The sequence below is a fragment of the Phoenix dactylifera genome, chromosome 8 (genome assembly GCF_009389715.1).
Source record: "Phoenix dactylifera cultivar Barhee BC4 chromosome 8, palm_55x_up_171113_PBpolish2nd_filt_p, whole genome shotgun sequence".
Classification (NCBI taxonomy): Eukaryota; Viridiplantae; Streptophyta; class Magnoliopsida; order Arecales; family Arecaceae; genus Phoenix; species Phoenix dactylifera.
The window spans coordinates 5,224,600-5,245,164 of NC_052399.1; the positions used below are offsets into that span (position 1 = coordinate 5,224,600).

The following is a 20,565-nucleotide window of genomic DNA, read 5'->3' on the forward strand; positions in this document are numbered from 1 at the left end:
TAGCAGGTCTGATCAAGCATGGAATAAGGCCATGCATGATGCATCTAAAAATAATGTTAAACCGGCTGCTCAAGCAAATAATCTGTGGCCACTCATAAATCTCACCATGGTATAATTAATGAAGCTACAAGTTGTTTTTACCACAAATTTGGTGTAAAATGCAACATCTACCAAGGACATGGACTAAGGGACAAAAGATCAATGATCCTATGGGAATGGCCTTCTGAGCTCTAGTGAGCAGAGTTCTTAACCTATAAAGCCGTGTGTCATTGGTCACTTTCATGGTGGTGAGCCATGGCGATTAGATCCTTTCTATGTCACATATTGGCATTTTCCACATAAATTTTCCTAATGAATGAGTCGCAGTGGGCAAGTGGCGCATGTCTTTCAAATTAACAAAATTTGGCTCCTCCATGGCTTGATGACTTGGGCCAAAATTCTAAGAGGGCAAGTCAGTGGAAAGGGTAATAAATACATGACCGCTGCATTTAAACCTTTTCATTTCACTTTGACATTTCAGTTGAGGAGTTAAATAGTGAGGGAGAAGTCTTATGGAGCAAATCTTTCCTTGGGCATGATTAACCATTCCTACCTTCCTTTAATGTAGCAAATCAGCTATCTAACTATAGGCAATATATCAAAATAACACCAGGAAATATAAAATAAGATATCATGGCTCTTGTTGCTTTCTTCTCGAATTAAGATGGCAATCTCCATACTTATGCTGTAAATTTGGTGCAAGGCAACACATGTTGATGGATCTTTTGTATGCTTGAATTTAGCCATAAAACCCATGGGGCTTTATATTTTGGAACAAACTTTGACTCTTAGGATGCTTTCCAAGTATAATTTATGGAACAGTATGGCTGATCTAGTCATTTTCCAACCAACAATAAAGTATAAGCAACATTTTTTGTCCTATCATCTTCATATGGATAAGAGTTGTCCACGCCAGAGGACCGGCTCGTACAGGCTATCCGTCGATGGTCGGGCTGCTCTCAGATGTGTCGGGCGGCTATTGAAGCGACTTGCACAGCATACCAAATCTGGCTCGTAAGGAATACTCGTACCTTTGGTGAAAGTAGCGTGTCACCAAGGTTCGTGGTAGAGTGCGTCGGGCACAGACGGAAGAGATCAGTCATGCTACCTCATCACACGAGCTTTTGACAGCTCAAGACATCTGGGACTCTCATTCTGCTCAGGCAGTATTCCGTACAGTGTTCTTCACCTGAAAACCTCCACCTCCGAGCTTCCTCAAGATCAACTTTAATGTGTCTGTTTTGGATAGAGGCAGGAGGGGAGGTGCTAGCTTTATCATCATGAACCCGAACTCCGAGGTGGTGGCAGCTGGCGACCGTCAGTTTTTCGACATTTCGGTCCTTAGTGCTGAGTTGCAGACTACTTGGGCGGGCCTTCATCATGCGCGACGAGTGTTACAGGCCAACTCGATCATACTGAATGGTGACTCGGCCATAGTGATCCGATGGATCTAGAGGATCCGAGGGGTGGTGGTGTGGATCACCCCTTGCTTCGAGACATTTAGGTGACGGTGAGAGATGGGATGGCCTTCCAAGCTAAATATGTATTCAGAGAGGCTAACGGAACTGCAGATTAGGTGGCTGTCTATGTAGCCAATCACTCCGGAGGCACCATGCAGGCCGGGGAGGGAGGGTGGCCCCAAGCACTCCGCGACCTTTTGTTTTCCGATTTTATTAGGTGTATTCGTGCTCATAATATATGAAATACATGTTTTAGCGCAAAAAAAAAAGAAAAAAAAAAAAGAGTTGTCCACGCCAACAAAAAACATATGGTGATCAAATAAAGGGTCCAAATCAATATATTAACAGAGGATACCTTGGTTCACTTAGTCAATGAGGAATAGTCTCTTTAATTGTTACTTCTATTCAGAACCTAATCTTACAACAACTTAGTTACATAAGTTCAAATTAGAATTTCATTTCATTTTTGTGCAAGAATGCTTAATCTATGATACTACATGGACCTTATTTTGAAATGGAAATGAACCTTGTTCAGCATGCTCCGCACTCCATCTTCAAGGAATTAAAATTTCAAGTATTGGAATATATTTTGAGCTTCTAAAGGAGTTAGGCATGCTGTAATGACATTGATATAATATGGGATCCAAATACAAGACTACACCAACCATCCAAGAGTGTATTTTTGTAGCTAATTGGCTTGCCAAAGGATGCTGCTTAGATGATGGCTAGATGATGGGAATGCCCCACTCACAAGCTTGACATTTGAGAAAAGGTTAGCTCGGAGCAAAGATTTGGAATCAAAGAACAATAGAATATATAAATAGAAGTGATAATCAAAGAACAATAGAATATATAAATAGAAGTGATCGAAAGCTCAAAATGAATTTGAGCATACAATTATTAAAAAACAGAAATAGAGAATGCAAGAGTTTGACATATTTATATTTTTAATCATTTAATAAAATGTATGAGAAAAGTGGAAACAAGTAATAATAGTAAAACCACCATCACTGACAACAAATATCATCACTAACTGATAAGTAATGAGTTCTCTTATAAGAAAGAATTATTAAACAAGTCAAGAACTCATAAAAAACTAAGCAGTTGTTTATTTTGATAACCCAACAATGATTTGAGGACGCACTCATTGAAGGGAAAAAAAAGGGGTCACAAAACCTAATAAGAAATATTCAGTAATACAGTGAATTTTATTACTATCAGAACTGCTTTGAAGATGATGGGACTGCCTGCATTGGCTGCATATTTAGCCGATGCCAAAAAGCAAAAAAGAAACAAAAATGTTTTGGACCTCCTCTGAAAGCTATGCCTGAAAATTAGAGCTAAAATCCATTCATTAAATGACATGCATTAAGTGAAGCTTGACTACATGGATATAGCCATACACCATGCAAGGCACAGTATACAATCACTTTCTGCTCATTCAACTATAACTAGCAATGGAATTTGACAGCCCTCAACCACAAAAAGAATACATATCTTGAGAAATCACTAGACAAGTACCGGGACCAAATGAATTGACAGCCAGATTAGACTTTTCAACTAGGCACCTTGTAAAATTTTAAACCCAAACCCAACTTTGGGATAAGGGGAAGCCATCAACCTCATGCTCATTATATGTCACATGACCAATTGAAATGAACCAAATCCGATGGGACATTTCATAAAGATATTGAGGTTAAGGGGTTAAATTGGTATGGTAAGAAAATGAGAAACCAAATGGCCACTCTAAGAAGGCTGAAGGGATGAATTCATGTGGACTTCTTAAGGCATTCTTCTATAACAATTCCATCAAAATCAAGACTCCTTGACTTTGGAATGTGAATTTAGAAAACTGGAAGGAGTGAAGACATTGAGTTGGGTACTTTCTATTCAACTCCATATAACTAAGGTTCACATAAATTATATACATTCATGGCAATTAGATGTAATAGAGTGTTATTTTGTTTTTTTCAATGTTCAAGGTTAAAAGACATAGCAGGATAGTAACTTGATTGAACAATGGACTTCATATACACTTAACGTAGGAAAGGGAAACATATTCATTTGTTCTTGTGGAAAGCACATTGGATCATATCAATTCGGAAAGAGGATAATTTTTATGCATGTTGTCCATGACCTATCCAAGTTCACCAATTTAAAATGCAATAGTAACTGCTAGTCCAAGAATTTATAGGAAATACAATTCTTTAACAAAAAGTCTAAAATCCGTATTATTCAACAAAATCCTTGAGAGACAAACTTTAATTCACTTATCAAGCGGGTTTTATCCTCACAAATCTTACAAGACCTAAAAGAAATTTTGAATCATTGATCACAAGTGTAACATGGTTACCTCAAGTAGTCAACAACAAAATAGAATCTAGATTGTTTAAGATTTTCTGACAAAAATCTGGAGTAGATACATGTTGATCTAAAAGAAAGTTCTTGAATCTCAGCATCCCAATTGACAGTCCTTGGATAGTATCTCCATGCATAAATAATCATCAAAATATGATTTTTTTGATAAGGTTTTTTATAAAAAAATGAAAGGAAGGAGTCAAGCTCCACCTGCTTCGTTAAGAAAATGAAGAACATATACGGCAAAAGCAAGGAGCAAAGCCCAGGAAAGTTAAGGATAAGGGATACAAGTTTGATAAAAGACAGGATTAGAGAGGGTGGGTTAATTACATTCCAAGACTAATACAACTGAAGAGCATCTCTAAGAACATCTGCACCATTCTTGCCCTTTGATAGGAAGATTCTGGCATTGTATTCTCTCCATAGAGTCCAACAAATTGATCTTTACATAAAGTTATAACCAACTTATTGAACAAATGTTGTACCAAATATTATGCAGATTATTTTAGCAAATCAAATATCTGCTGTGAGGTAAGCCTTGGTGCAACAGTAAGGTTGCTCCATTGGACCTGCATGTCATAGGTGGAAATATCGAAACAACCTCTCTGCATGTGGAGGTAAGGCTATGTACATCCGACCTTTCTCAAATCCTATAGTAGTGGGAGCTTCATCAACTGGACTGCTCTTTTCTTAAGATATCCACTGTACTACTTATAAAATTCATACATTTTTTGTTTATTAGATGAAGTTTATTCTTGAACAACATGGAACTAAGCTCAATTCAATATTGTACCATGTTTTGAAAATATGCCTTTCAGGTTTAGGCTAGAACTATTTAATCAAAGAGGTTTTGATTAGAAACCTTCAAATCTATCATCATGTTTGAAGTTAATTATCAAGTACAGAAATGATGCTTACTTCATGGAGATCAGATCCAATAGTCAGGATCTCTCACTGATGATTAGTTTTTTTTCCTTTTTATTTTCTTTTTTCTCTTTTTTGGAAGTCTTTCAAAATGATCACACTATGTGATTACAGATTTGATACAATAAAATTGAAGAATTGTTCGAGAGTATGCTATTTTCTCATTAAGACAAAGTCAATATATACAATTAAATGGCTTATAGTCGATCAACATGACACCATGCTATGGTTTGCATATACTACATCGAGGGTCCATGTAGAAACCCATACAATAAATAGAAGAACAAATTTACACACAGACCCAACAGTGTAGGCTACCATATTAAACCACAATGAGGCCAATAATGTTATCTTGAGGTGGTTCATTCCAAACTACTTGTAGAATGTAAATAGAATGATTGCCATAAGAATGATATCTGGTTAAGGAAAACAATGTATGCAGGCTTCACTTATAGTAATGTAATATAAGATATTAATCATGTAACTACCGATTGAAGTAGGTTTGGAAACATCAAAGAGAACAACCTTCATAAATAATAAGAAAAGAATAAAGCTTGTATTTCCGTTATATTGTTAGCATGACAGTTGTGACCTTTTCAAGTGGTGCATATCAATCTGGAATTTCAAATAATTTGCACAGACAAGAAAAATTATGGCACTAAATCAAAAGTTATAGGAAAAGGAAAGCTCTAGAAGATCTTGTCAACTAATCAAGGAATTTTCTCATAATGTAAGTTCTTCAGCCATGACAAAATTATTTCTGCACCTTTTTCCCATGAAGAATCTAACATCATATCATGGGCAACATCTTCCACGCAAACTGGATGCATATCATAAAACTTTGCTGTTTCATGAAGCCCTTCTGCGTCCTGCAGTTTAATAAATTTTATAATCTAGCGTAAGATATTTTAAAGGCAAATAATGTCAGAATAAGAAGCCAAAAAATACTCTTTTTTATTGTTTAGAAGTCATGAGTCCAGAAATGGCCCTAAATTATCTACAGCAAGCAATTAAAAAGCAGAAGAGGACTTCAAGAAGAAAATCTAAAAGGCATCATAGAGATATTTTATGAGGAACAATTAAGTACCATAAAATAAAACCACCAATATATGTTCTGCAGAAACAGAGAAAGAGAAGGAAAGAAAGTGAGAAAGATGGAAAAAGGCAGCTATTCTCTTTCGAGCGTTCCATAATAGATGCCCAAACACGCTTTTGCATGTACACATGCATACATATGTACGTGCATGCATCCATGCACGTGTGTGTTCATGTGAACACGTTGCAGGCACAAACCCAAAAAGATAGAGCAAAAAATATAAATTATAGATAAAATATAAATATAAATTCAGTCATCTGCTCAAAGCTTTAACAAACCTTTGGAGCTGATAGTTCAGATTTTATCTCATCTTAGTCCTTTCTATGGTTACCAGCAAAATTTTTAATGAGATGAAAGCTACTGGATTAAACTTTTAGATTCAAGAGTGGAAAAGTTGACAAATGGTCCATTCCTAAACTTTTGGCAATTACAGCAAAAGCAGCCACCCATGCCTGAAGATTAAAGACCTAAACCTGCAGAAGGAATACTAGTGATGCTCAAGCCTCACGCCTCAAGGTCTCCACCTGAGCCTCTACGCTTTCTCTTTTTGATACATTAATCGCATTCCATAATTTACCATAGTATGTGGAAAGTGATTTTTCTATACATCTCACAACTTCATAATAATTAATGGAACATTTCCTATCATAGGATCCACATAATCAAACAATGTTAAAGAAATATGTACTGATAGGAAAATATAATTACTCACAACTATGAAATCATCACTTGAACCCATTACAAGGAGTTGTATAGAATTCTTTGACACTGAAGGTACAGGCAAAGATGCATTAAGCTTTTTTAGGTCGAATAATGGCAGCTTCGAACTTTCTTTCATTAGCTCCTGATACCTATAATGAATCAAAAGCAGGATCCAGAAGTCCATGTGAGAAACCAATAAAGGATTAAGAAAAATTAGAAATTAAAGACAGTTAATGCTATTTACTTTTTAGCCATTATATTACCTCTGGACTGATGTAATAACTACTGCAGGAACATCCTATTACCTAACTTGGCCTTCAATGTGAAACAATGGCAATAAGAAGACACATACAAACCACAAGTTGACAGAAGGCTTCTACATGTATTACTCCTACGATATGTTTTTACTATATAACTAATTATTTAATATTTCACAAGCAAGTTGTTGACCATTGTCATTAATGGTGTCTATCTATAAACTATAAATGTTTGTATTTTACCGTGGTGATACACGTGAATGCTAAGTGCACTAGTTGCACATTATTGTTATTATCTAGCAGGAAGGTACATAAGATTTTTTTTTTCTATCACAATCGCATCATAAATTGTTAGAAGCTGGATTGGATAGAATCTCTACAGGTAAATATAATATTGATTCCACTTTCTTTTAGAGTATGAGGTAAGAAAATGCTATCTATAAATAAAGGAAGACAATTTCAACCTAAATGAATAAAGAGTAGAGGACCACAAAATCAAAATATGTTTCCAGGTTTTCCAGCATCATAGCCCTATATAGCATGCCAGAAAACAAACATGAGATCTCCATACCCATTATTGTAAGAGACTGCCACATAAGTATGTGTAAATATGAGTATAAAACAGAAGTCAGGAAAAATATAGCACTAGTTGATAGAGAAGCAGAATAATTTCCATGCCCTCTTTCCTTGCATGAGGGCTAGCTTCCCATTATACAGTTAAGAAAAAAGATAATTTAGTACATTTTTTTTATTGAGAACTCCTTAGGGTGATCCAAGACTTCCACATTGTTAGGCAGAAATTGAAGTGTAGGTGGATAGCTTTAAAAAACTAGTTAAGAAAAATACTAGTCAGGAAATAAAAATAACTAGACGAATTATGAATTAATTAGTAAAAGAAATAAAAATATGAAGTTGCGTGGCTATTTGAGGATCTAATTGTAACATGAAATGCTAATAAGTGAAAGAACAATATTTTCCTATAAATATATAACACAACCAATCAGCAATCAAGTGTTCAAAAATTCAATGATCAAGCTAGTGCAAAACAAACTTGATCAAATGACAAACGATGAATACGAAGTTGGATGCAAAGATCCTATTGAAAGTAATGAAACTTATAGGATGCATCAAATTTAAGGTGCTAGGAAAACCAACAAGATAGACATGAGGTTAAAACAAATAAACCCCACACATCCTGCCAACTACCTATTATTTTTATCCTAGACAAAAGTATAGTCCAAAAGCAGTCCAGCTGGGCTACCTAGGTCTAGGTGTCCAAGACACTTACAGGGTCCACATAAACACTTTAGTCCTTAGCAGGCCAGCTGAGCACCTGCCTAAGGCTACGTGTCTGCCTATTAAAACAGTGTTTTTTGTCCTTTGTCTGGATCTCCCAGACACCTCTATTCCAATAACTCCCCTTGCCCCACTATCAATTACCCCTACCCCTTCCCTTCAGCCAAAATAAATAAAAAAATAAATAATAAAGGAAGAGGAGGTAAACAGTAAATATCGACATTTTCTTGAGCAAGATTTGCAACTTTATAATTACTTTGTAATAACAGGTCAACATCTTACCAACATTCAAAATAATTCGGAGTAAAAGCAGAGTTCTTTTTTTCCTTCAAGTCTCAAACAAAAATGTGGCCCTTTTTTGCATCACATGGGCTACAAAAGTGATGAAGGATGATTAGGTGCTCTTTATGCTTGTTTCTTGCTGTTCTTTGAAGACCTAATTTATACATTCGATGGGCCGACATTTGATAAGCAGTTTGTAAGAAAGGTAACCAACCAAGAGCTTTCTTCTATGTTCATCTGAACTATGTATGCACGTCAAGATAAGTTTCTAGGTACTAGCAATATGAATCTGCACCAAGTTTATGATTGATTCAAGCTAGTATACTCTTGGAACAGTAACATTTAATATTTTTGATTGAAAAATAAATGGGCAAAGACATGAAAAAATGGTGGGTTCATTTTCCCTTTCAAAAAGAAAATGGATTGGTCATTTGATAAGAATTTAGTGCATTAATAAATTATAGTGCAATCATGCACATACCTTAGGACTAGTTGATCTTCCATTGTTGAAGAAAAAAATGTTTCTCTGCAAAGGGGCAGAGAATTTGCAAAAGCTTTTGCAGCCAAGCTCAGCGTTACCTGATAAAGGAATAAACTGAGTATTGATAATATTCACCTAAAATCCAGAATGTCAAAGATCAAATATTATGCATAAATGACAATATGAAAAGTAGGGCCACTACTCAAACTAGATTTTCTTTCACAAATCTTCATGATGCACCATCTATACCTCAAAAATTAAAACCTGCCATCAACGATAAGTTGGAGCTTGTGCAGTCAAGCAAACAAGTGTGTGCATACGCCAAATTGAAAAAACCGAAGGTTGTGGAAAAGATTTATAAGTTAATGATTGATATAATGAAGGTTTTAAGACATATATGTATTTGACAATGCAAACAGCAAGGCCTAACATTTCTAAGTAAACATCAGTGTCTGGAAATGATTTCAGCTTTCCAAGTGATTCTTTTGTTGTTAATAATTATGGATTTGATAGAAACATGGAACCATTCCATGGTAAAGTGCAAATGCATTCATTTTCACAGCGAAGGTTGTTGCCTTTATCAGCAGGGAAAAAGGACAAACTACTCCTAGAAAGTTGAAACATCTACTAGATAAAATATAAATCAATATATGATATACTACATAGTATACTAACTGCATATAAATAAATGTCCAGATCATGAGAGGAAAAAACAGACAACTTGGACACTATTTACCTTAATAGCGGCAATCGGCTTGGTCATGAGATACCGCCACACTAGACCACTGCATGTAAATAATATGACATACTTTATATATGGGTCATTTTATTCGAATAGGAAAATAAAGAGATAGTTACATAACAAGATAATGGTCACCCTTTTTCTGTATGCACAATCACCTATTTCCAGAAGGAGGAACAGAACATACAAGCACAGCTCCTGCAAGCAGTGGGTGACAAGCATTCCTATCTACAATCAGCAGAAATAGTTTTTAATATTCTTAAGCCCTCTAGTAACAAAAAAGAAAAACAAAGCATAAAAGTATGTTGAAGTATATTTTACCAAATCAGCAGTTTCATCAAATCTGAATCACAAAATAAGAATTTGAAAAGGACAACATAGAGAATTAAATATGAAAGTTAGGGCAATAAAAGAGAAATATAGTTAAGTGTGAACTGTGCACCAACCATCAGAAGATGTTTGACTGGAGGAATACTGATCCATCATGTTTGAAATGTATGACTGCACAATGAGTCCTCCAAATGAATGTCCAATCAAAACGGGTGGCAGGCTGACCTCTTTTCGGATGAAATCAGCTATATCACTTGTATGTGTCTACTGCATAGGTTTTCAGACTTTGATAAGATTGAAGTACCTAACAGGGCACCTCCAAAACCTTCCAGCTGAAGCCAGTAGGAGTTACTCTGAAAAATAAAAGATCTGCTGAAATACCTGGAGAGTGCCTGCTACTGCTCCTGTAGGCACATCACTTTCACCCTGACAACATAGCAAAGTATGGTACTTAACAATATAAACTAGATATTTACATAGACTGATCAGAGGACACTGCTCAATTCTGACTGACGATAATGAAATAGTGTGGTAACTCATCATGAATATTAGGTTATAAATACATGGTATTTGAAGAAGTAATTAAAGCAGTATCTCAGTATAACTAAATAAGATTATAATAAAATATGCAAGTAATTATGTATATGCTTAAAAAAGGTCCAAGAGATCAGAGAAAAACTTTAAAAACCAATTGCTGCTTCAATTCCTCCTATCGGTATAATTCTAGAAAACTTAATGTGTATGTGTGCGTGCATGCATGTTTTAAATTATCATTCTACTGGTTGGTTTGAAACCCTGATCCCACCAAACAAACTGAGGAAAATACAAGGTAGACCATCTAAACTCAGGGTCTCGATACTAATTCAAAACTTAACAACATTTTAAAATTAAACACATCGATTTCTTACCTATGCATCAAGTGCTCGCAAAATTCATGCCCCACATTCCCTCTTAACCGACACAGTGATCTCATACGTTTAGCTACACATCAATTTACGGACCACCTTATCTCCCCAAACCTATTCACAGAGACGATTCTCCTCTATCAAATCCATCACGGAATCTCATTATTGGAGTCATCCCAATTCCTCCCATAATTTTTTATATTTCAGAAAGATAAATCACAAAATCATTTCAGAACAAAATAATACAAAAGGAACCACAATTGACTTAAAACCCCCAAAAAATTGTCCAACCTGACCCTGTCGAGTACTCTACATTGTCAGCCTAAGCCTCGCCACTTTCCTCTTCTCACACAAGCAGTAAATTCGTCGAGCATCTAACGGGCAAAACTCGACGACGACTACTCCAATGGCATCATCTTCGTATCCAAATTATATGCATAGCCGAAAAATAAATAAATAGATGATAGAAGTGATCAAACGAGGTTAGACCTGGCCCAAGAGGCTGAGGGCGTAGCAGTCTAAGCCGGCGCGGGAGAAGAAGGGGAGCCAGCGTTCGGCCCAGCACCAGGCTGCGTGGAAGCTCCCGTGGACGAACACCAGAGGCGGAGGGCGCCTTCCTTTCTCCGCCTCCTCCTCCGCCGCGGCCGCCGCCACCGCGGCCGACGAGAGGCCCTTCTGGAAGATGACCTCCATGTTGAGGCCGGAGGGCAGCCGGTGGAAACGACGAGACTGCCCCTCCATCAGCGGGTACGGAGCTCGCGCCCTGTACGCGGTGGCGAGGGCTGAGAGGGGTATCGGGGTCTTTTTCCTAGGCGGCCGGAAGGATAAGGGTAGAGCGGATTGCGTCGGGAGCGTGAGAAGGACGGCCGCCATGGCTGGGGAGTCGCGTGGAGACCGGCTCACGTGCCGTGCCCGGAGATCAAAGAGAACAGCGCACGTGATTCGCTCACGGAGCGTGGAGGATTGCCTAAGACTGCCACGTCATCCTTACACGGATAAAAGTGAGATTTTGTGGACGGCTGTGATGAAACCGTGGGTTGATGAGGCAGTCATCCGAGCCTCCCTGTAACTTTCCGGGAAAAATATCAAGGTCGGTTAACGGCTCAACCTAGTACACAGTCAAATTGGTGGTGTCGATCAAGTAACCAATTATCCACCTTGATTCCAAATTGATCAAGAACACAATACGATATTTTTTTTTATTCTAATATAGAGATCGAATCATTTGGATACGTACTTAGCTATCTTTATCCATTGATGCTTGGCATCAATGCTTGATACTCAAACATGAGTATAAATGGACAAAGAGGAACATGTTCCAAAAGCAATGCAGGCATCAAATTTGATGATCCAAAGAAAATTAATCTACATGCACATGTAGAAACGAAGACACATGCAGTAATATGTAACTACTTATTCCAGATTCTCAGGTTGTATTGTTGAAGGTTTCTTATTGAGCGAAAGTAAGTTGTTTATTCGCATAAGGTAAAGGTTCAATGATAAATAGCCTTTTTCATGGATAAATTTAACAATACATATCATGAGTAGATACCTTACTTGTGTTGTTGATGAGGAGAGATTAGCTTATTCTATTCTATTTGTTCTAGAAGGTTGATCATTTCTATTAGCTTGCCTAGATGTTTATGGGAAAAAAACCTTTCCCATGGATAAATTTAACAATACATATCATGAGTAGATACCTTACTTGTGTTGTTGATGAGGAGAGATTAGCTTATTCTATTCTATGTGTTCTAGAAGGTTGATCAATTTCTATTAGCTTGCCTAGATATTTATGGTAAAAAAAGTAATTGTCTAATCGAAACTAGTCAATGAATGTATCCTAACCCAACAAAGTCTTCAAAACCGACCTTGATTCCATTATAATTATATCTTATCTGACTTGTCACCTACGCAAATTTGACGACATTTATATTATCTGAGTGACAAAAGAAGGTGAGAGAGCCAATTGGGCAATGGTCCAGGCTTGACAACCCACATTTGCGAGCATATTATTTTTCTAATTTCTTGTCATTGATCTCAAACGGGGTAGTTTAGTGTTTGGTGTAGGGTGTACAGCTACTCACTTATAATTTGAAGTGCTTCTAGCCTAGTTGAATTATAGGTCAAGTGTACAAGTTACCTAATGCTCAGTTTATGAGAAATTCACGTTTAGAGCTTGTTGGAGTTGTTCAATTCAAGCTCAATACGATGAAGGGACAACCTTTTGTGTCATGTATCCACTACTTAACCTATTTAACCCGTTTAATCTGACTTGATCAATTTAATAAACGGATTATGTAGGTCGGATCAAGTTATCTATTTAATAAACAGGTAGAATTGATATATGAATTTTTAATCTATTTAATAAACATGTCGAGTTTGAGTTGACGAAGTTTTGATCCGATCTGCATCCAACCCAACCCGAATCAAATCCGACCTGACCAGATTGCCACCCCTACCCAATAGTAAGAAACGGACCTCTCGAGTGTTAGAGATCCATTCAAAACTCAGTTTATATAAAGTTAATTACAATCATCACAAAGTTGGCTCTGGCCATGTCCATGTCCAAATTACATTGGGCTAACTGGGCTATATGTCGATAAAAACACCATTGTTTAATCATTTTTACATGGGCTGACAGTGTCCTAGGCCCAACAAGTGGAGTTGTTGTGTCAATATAATGTGCTCAGCTAAACCTCCTGAGCCGGTTGCTAATTATTAGATGAGCACAGAAACTAATTAGATTCCACATCACTGAGGTTGTGTGCAAAAGAAGGCAAACAGTGTAAAATATTGCTAATCAGAGCATTTATGGTTTGTAGCCCCGAGGAGAGAATGGAATTGGGCAGGTCATAGGTGCTGGTCTGCTTAAGGTTAAGGTTGTTGATGACTTTATGCTGCATTCCATATATAATTTCTATCACACTTCCATAAAAAAGCTAATGCTGAATAGATTCTGATAGGTAAAAATATCATTGCTTATGAGCTTGTAACTCTCGGAATAAAGAATATTTAGCGAGAGCTGCATGCACGCTCCACCACCTGCCCTTCTAGAATGCTTATTGCTAACGTCTTGAGTGCGGTCGTAAACAACCACTCGAATACGTAAAGTCGAGAAGCACAAACTACCTTGACCATCCCTGTATGATAACTTTATTAAAGGTTCTTCTGGTGGCAGTCCCAGCTAGCTCGGCGCACGTGTTAAATATCCTCTTAATCGGATCATGACTCCTAAACAGAAGGCTTTCGAGTCCAATAAAATAATGCAGGCAGTCACCTTCTAGCTTAATTTGGAGCCTGAGATCCATCACCTTTCATTCCCTGGTCTTGAGCCTGTGACTTAAAGACCAAGGAAGCATCGACCTTTGGTGCTCGTTCCAGTCTAAGACGTGCGTCTCTTGACAACCCTAGATCGCACCAGCATCCGAGGACCGATGGTTTGTAACGACAGCTAATCGATCTAGTGCTGACGAATGACTGGAGCTTAATAACAAATGAGACATATCGTCTTGACCTTCTTGAGCAAAGTGATCTGGTGTCACATGATATTATATGTATATTTTTTAGGAGAAACTTTGTTATGTGGACTTTGATGAGTTTTGTATGATTCCTCACAAACTATATAGCATCTATTTATTCACGTTTTGAAGAAGATTTATTTTATATATACCATCAGTTTACTCTGAGTTGTTTATGACGTATGATTTGCATGACTGCTGAGAAAACCTCCATTCTTACTGCCTAACTTTATTTTCAGCATATAATGGCTGCTTTCAATATTTAATGGCATAGCAACCACCAACACCGTTCTAAGAACCCACGTTTTTTTTTCCCTCAGCATTTCAAACACCCAATGCCGACGTTGTAGATCTGCAAATGATCAGTCTCAGGTACACATCTTAATTACATGCTCTTCTAATCACATTTTAAGACCAGCAAACTCTGGGTTCGGTTCATTTTGAACGTTGGCTCTCCAGGGACAATATAATTAAGCAGTGACATAGACCATCTTCTGAACTCTGGGCATGGGATCTCCAAGTGCTCAGCCTGTGCTCTCCAACCATAACTCTGAACTCTGGTTGCTGTGGGAGCGTGGTTGCTCCCAGCACAACTGAAACCATATGCATGTTCCCCTTGGCAACCAGTCACAAGGACAGCAGAGAACTAGCAGCTAGTTCTTATGAGATAATACATCATTTCAATAAGAAAATGGCTTACAACTACAAATAACAATATCCAAATGAATTGTTGACTGATGACTACAGCCTTACTATCAAAAGGAGCATGCTAATGACCTTAAACAAATCATTTTTTTCTCATGGGCGGTGGTAGCAGTTACCAATGGGATGGCAGGACCACTAAAACTAATATGAAATTAAATGTCGATCCATCTATAAGACAACGTTTGCTGATTATTCAAATGTTATGGATAAAAAGTTGTCTTTGAATACCTTCTTAAGCCTATGGTGAAGATACTAGCCTAGGTATCAGGAAAGAAAATTTACTCCTCTCTTTTTTTCTCTAGTTCCTTCTTCAAAAGTTGGTCTATTCAAGAAAGAACAGATCCAGTAAAACTAGTGGAACTTAAACTAATGACCTCCATTAAGTAAAGTTGATACTCTTTAACATTCCATGATCAAGCAGAATTGTTGTACTTAATTAGCTCTCTTCAGTATCGATCCCTGCTTATTTTAGTCTTGAATTGATGTCAATATTCCTGCATGTAATGCTTCCTGGGCTCAGTAATTCTCTCCTTAATCCATGGGCATAAACAACTAGTGGGCAATGTAAAGATAGGTCCCCCCCATGCATGGTAAAGTGCAACGTGACATCTGTCCACCATTGAAGAGGTGTATACCAACAAACTTGGTTTAACTAATGATGCTTCACCATCCTTACCCATGTCACCATAAGTATTACGGTCGTCATCGTCACTGTCTTCCGTGTCATCGCTTAGAATCGATCTAACCCTAAGAGTAGGTTTAGACTATACGATCCACTAGGATAAAATAAAAAAGAAAAGAAAAGAAAAGATGCGTGAAGGGAAAAAGAGAAAAAAAGGAAATGATCATCGCAATCGTTTTCCATCCCTTGGAGTCATGAGGTGATCAATGACAATTTTTATCAGATTCATTGGATGTGCAGCACCCTGAATTGAAAACCTGCCTGGTGTTGTCACCACCTACCAGCGTGTTGGTGGATAGAGTTGCTTCCAACTAGGCATCGTCAAACCAGACCAATCTATGCTTCAAACCTTTTTTCATAAAAATATTCTTCTTTGAAAAGAACCTCCAAGTCCATTTAGCTATGGTGCATTTAGCACCAAAGTATTGGCACATCAAGTACTTCTTGATCTTTTTCACTATTTCCAACTAATGAGAGGAATTTGGACCTGGAGAATTGGCAAATAAGGACTATTCTCAGTGTCCCAAGTCCACAGAAAAATGCTCCCATTTCTCCCATCCCCTAAATTCGCAACCATAACCCTAGACTTCAGTGTGGCATCCAACTTTGGCCGAGCAAGAACCGAACAAGCACCCCCCAGCCAGTTGTTCTTTTTTAAAAAGACAACTGCTGACTAACAGCCCACAAATTAAACAGTGAAGTGGGTTAACTTTAGCTACAGTGGGAGAATCTGGCCATATAAATGGCACAGTTCGATCATATTATTGGCAGGGAATGTGATGCTGTGCACACTGGATCGATCACACTGTCCTCACCTGAGGGTACCTTTGTCCTCCTCTCCAGTTGATTTGGATGTTACATGCTATGGGTACTCCACTCCAGGTATGGACAGTGATCTGTGACTAGTCGAATGGCCGCAGCATTTATTATATCGTTTGTTTGACTGTTAAACTGTTATCCTTAAAGAGTACCAGGAGTCTTCAGCAAAAAAAAAAAAAAAAAAAAGAGTACCAGGAGAAGCTGATTCTTCCTGCTATTAGTTCATAAAATAATCAGTGTGATTCGTCCTTCCTATGTCCTTCATATGGGTTTCTACCAACCAAACATCCATAATATATATGGATGTTTTACTTTATTTCTTTTTCTCTGAACAGTGCTATCATATATGTTACCTGTGCCTTTTTTTTTTTTTTTTGTTGTTGTTGTTGCCTGCCTGCCTGACAGCATACATTTCCTATCTTTTTTAGAGTTCACATCATTTGCTTAATTTGATGGGCTGCAGTGGCTGTAGGTTTTTCCAAAATGCTGAAGTAGACCATCTAAAAAGGAATAGTAAGTCCTGTGCATTCCGGAACCCATAGTTCAGATGATGCTGGTTTCAGAAATGAGAAAAGACACACTAATCCTGCTCATCATCAAGGTGGGCAGTTGTCTAGGGCTGTCAAGCTAAAAAACTATATTCTGCCTAATGATGGTGGGCAGTTGTCTAGAGATATCAAGCTAAAAAACCGACGCTGTGTATACTGTGTAAAACGTTAGATTGCACCAGTAATCTGATTCCAGCAATTCGGTTTATCTAGCTTCTGCACTTTTATGTCGTCATGATAGGATGATAGCTTTGTAGATTGGGTAAGGTGAACAATTTGGTAAACTGCTCTAAAAGTATTTAAAATAAATAATAAAAATATAGAACTTTTAACTTTATATTGCAGTTGCTAATTAATGATGCAGATTACCTTAAATAAAGGATCATTTACCAAATCAAATAGAAATGGATCTTAACACCTTGACACTGATGATGCCATTGATTTGGAGAAGGACAAGATCATTTTAAGTGATTAGTTATGCAAGGCCTCAATGTTTACACCTAAGAAATAAACGATCATCGACTAAATATAGTAAATAGTCAAAATATAAGATCAATAAAGATTTTATTAATCATTTATGCATGACACAAGCCATATTTGGCCACTTGTCATGTATACATGCAAGTAACTACTCGCAATCACCAAGAACAGGTAGGATAAGAAACCAACCAAAGAGGATAGTGATTGTTGGAAATATTTACCAATCTGCATAATAAGAAGAGAAAGATGCTTTATTTGAGCATACACTCTGCATACCTGGATATTTAACTATCTCAACATTGGACAAAGTTTTTATGCCTCTCCTATGTACCATGATGAGCATCGGGAGGATTCCGCATCCATGACCTGGTCTAAAATTTTCCAACATAACATTCCATTCCAACTTGGCGAACATTGATCAGATATTATATGAAAATCATAAGATCTATGGACAAAGGCTACAGGCATGCTAGATCAAACAAATCGATCAAATATATATGGTCAATGAAGGAAAATAGGTTCTGTATCTTAGCAAAGGACTTCAACTTTCTAATAAGATGCGAATATTGCAAAAAAGAAAAGAAAAAGAAACCACTAAGGAAAAGTAATAACTTACAAGTAGGGAAACAATGAAAATTCGATTATATAGAAAAAATAACATTAGATACATCGACATTTGTTCTCCAAAGTACAATGGACGTCATGCTAGAGAATGGGATAAATCGATAGAGATTTAAGATGGTGGCACCTAATAGAATAGAATCTCAAAAGAAAAGAACTAAGACAGATTGTTAGGGTGAAACTTTCAAGAGAATGATAGCATGGAAATGTTGAAATCACAATCAATAAGTATGAAAATCATTCTAGTAAGACGAATTTATGTTGTTAGAGAAAACAACAGGGAAAAAACTTTTGATTCTCATAGAAAAGTCTCAACCAGTTCCTTAGACCAAGAAGTGGCTAAAATTTTTGAACAAGACTACAAAACAACTCAAGAGACAATAATTGGAGGTCATAGGATGGCCAATGTATTGAGCGGTGAGATTTTATTTCATGAAATTGGTCAACTATAGTTGCACTCTAAGAGAAGATTTGGCGGCCCGTGCAAGCCATTGAGTAATTATTTCATGTGCTATTTGATTTTAAACTCAAAGGGCATCACTATAATTGGTTTAGAAAAACCAATCAATTGGGCATTCAAAAGATATGGTCAATTCATGTAAAGATCGAACGTATATCCAAGTCTACCAATATTTATTTCATGTTCTTCTTGACTTCAAATTAAACCTAGGGGCATCATCACAATTGGCTTAGAAAAAGCCAATTAGTTGAATGCCCAAATACTTGAGGGGTACATTTGAGTTGGTTAGAAAAACCGATAAAAGTATGGATTATTACTACAATTGAACCATTCAAAATCATGACAATTATTATGGTCTCTATGTATGATTGATCTATTCAACAATATGGCTATTGTCATAGTTGATGAGTTTGATCAATCTAGTCAACACTATAGTTATTATGATGGTTGATAAGTATGATCAACCTACTCAACAATATGGTCATTATCATAGTCAATAATAATGATCAACCAATTCCAAGTTATGGCTATTGTTATACCGATTGGCATAATTGGTTTGTTTAAAATTATGTCCACTATTGTGGTCAATAAGTGTGACCGACCTATTTAAAATTATGGCCATTATCATGACAAATATATAATTAACTTCTTCGAACTTATGGCCCATATCATGATCGATAGAATGTCTGATCGATTTTAAATTATGATTTATCATAGTTAATATATATAGTCGAAGGGTTAGATGTTATTATGATGTGTTGTAGTCAAGATGATTGATCAATTAGTAGCATATTGTTATGATCAACCTAACCTTTTCTACATTTGAACTTATGGTTATCCAACTCAACAACAATATCCATCTTCATTAAGCCACAGGGAAAAAATGTTTCCACCCAAAAATTAATCAATTTTCTGTCAACAATAGTAAATGATCAAAATTTTGAGACTGATCAAGATTTGGCTAATCATTTGTGCATGATGCTGAAAGAAACTAGCCACTTGTCACTTATGCAAGAGGCCGTTTGGGTAGTTAATTTCTGGGATTAAGTTTCTAAAGGATATTGAACAAGTAGGAGTTCTTCATGTAGGTAACCTCAGGCAACCAACAAGGAGGGAGTTACCAAGATGACAAGAAACTAAGCAAAAAGTGTGATTATTGCTAGAAATTCATAACTATCAATCTGCATAATAAGAGAGAGGCTTCTTTTGGGCATATTCACTCTACATATATGGACAATGGACTGCTTCGATGTTAGTCAAGATTTCATAACCTCTCATCATGTATACCAGAACAAACGTCGAGGATTAGCTACATCTGTAACGTGATCTAAAATTCTTCAACACGGCATCCCTACCTTGAAGGTGGTTCATTGAGCATCAACAGAATTTCACATCCAGGCCCTTATCGATTTACTACCCCATTCTCTAACATGATGGTCATTTCCTTATGGAGAATACTTATTGGTGTATTCAATTATATTTCTTTTATGGAATCAATATCTTTGCTATTGTTTCTCTACCTATGATTTATTACTTCCCTTTGCTTTCATCGTTGTAGAACATTCACATCCTACTAGAAGGTTTAAACCCTTTTACTAGGGAGCCGAAGCTGCTTTCCTTGATCAACTATATCTATCTGATCAACTTGTCAATCTGACATGCTTATAACCCTCAATATATAGATTTTGTGTTTTTAGGAAACACAGTCATATGGTTAAATAAGAATTCTATATATCCATATTAAAGCAAGCAACGATGTATAGTCTTAAATTGAATCCCCCATCCATCATGCCTACATATGGAGATGTATGCAATCTTCTCATAGCAAGAGAAAATGTGTCATGGATTTACTAAAAATGT

At 36.8% G+C, this 20,565-nt stretch overlaps 1 protein-coding gene across 3 annotated transcripts; it reads right to left on the minus strand.

Moving 5' to 3' along the window:
- Nucleotides 1-5,278: 5,278 nt before the first annotated feature.
- Nucleotides 5,279-11,791, minus strand: LOC103712887. 3 transcript variants are annotated; one of them, XR_005512743.1, is made up of 8 exons: nucleotides 11,362-11,791; nucleotides 10,349-10,393; nucleotides 10,084-10,231; nucleotides 9,796-9,865; nucleotides 9,632-9,680; nucleotides 8,896-9,009; nucleotides 6,590-6,728; nucleotides 5,279-5,650 (listed from the first exon to the last, which is right to left on the minus strand). XR_005512743.1 is itself a non-coding variant. In XM_008799581.3 (8 exons), exons 1-8 carry the CDS (start codon nucleotides 11,743-11,745, stop codon nucleotides 5,492-5,494), a joined length of 1,092 nt encoding a protein of 363 aa, XP_008797803.3. In that variant the 5' UTR covers nucleotides 11,746-11,791; the 3' UTR covers nucleotides 5,279-5,491. The 3 variants fall into 3 exon arrangements, 1 of the variants encoding a protein (XP_008797803.3); XM_008799581.3 differs by having other exon boundaries at nucleotides 8,896-8,993; XR_003386767.2 differs by lacking the exons at nucleotides 5,279-5,650; nucleotides 6,590-6,728 and having other exon boundaries at nucleotides 8,900-8,993; nucleotides 9,773-9,865.
- Between the last annotated feature and the right edge of the window lie 8,774 nt (nucleotides 11,792-20,565).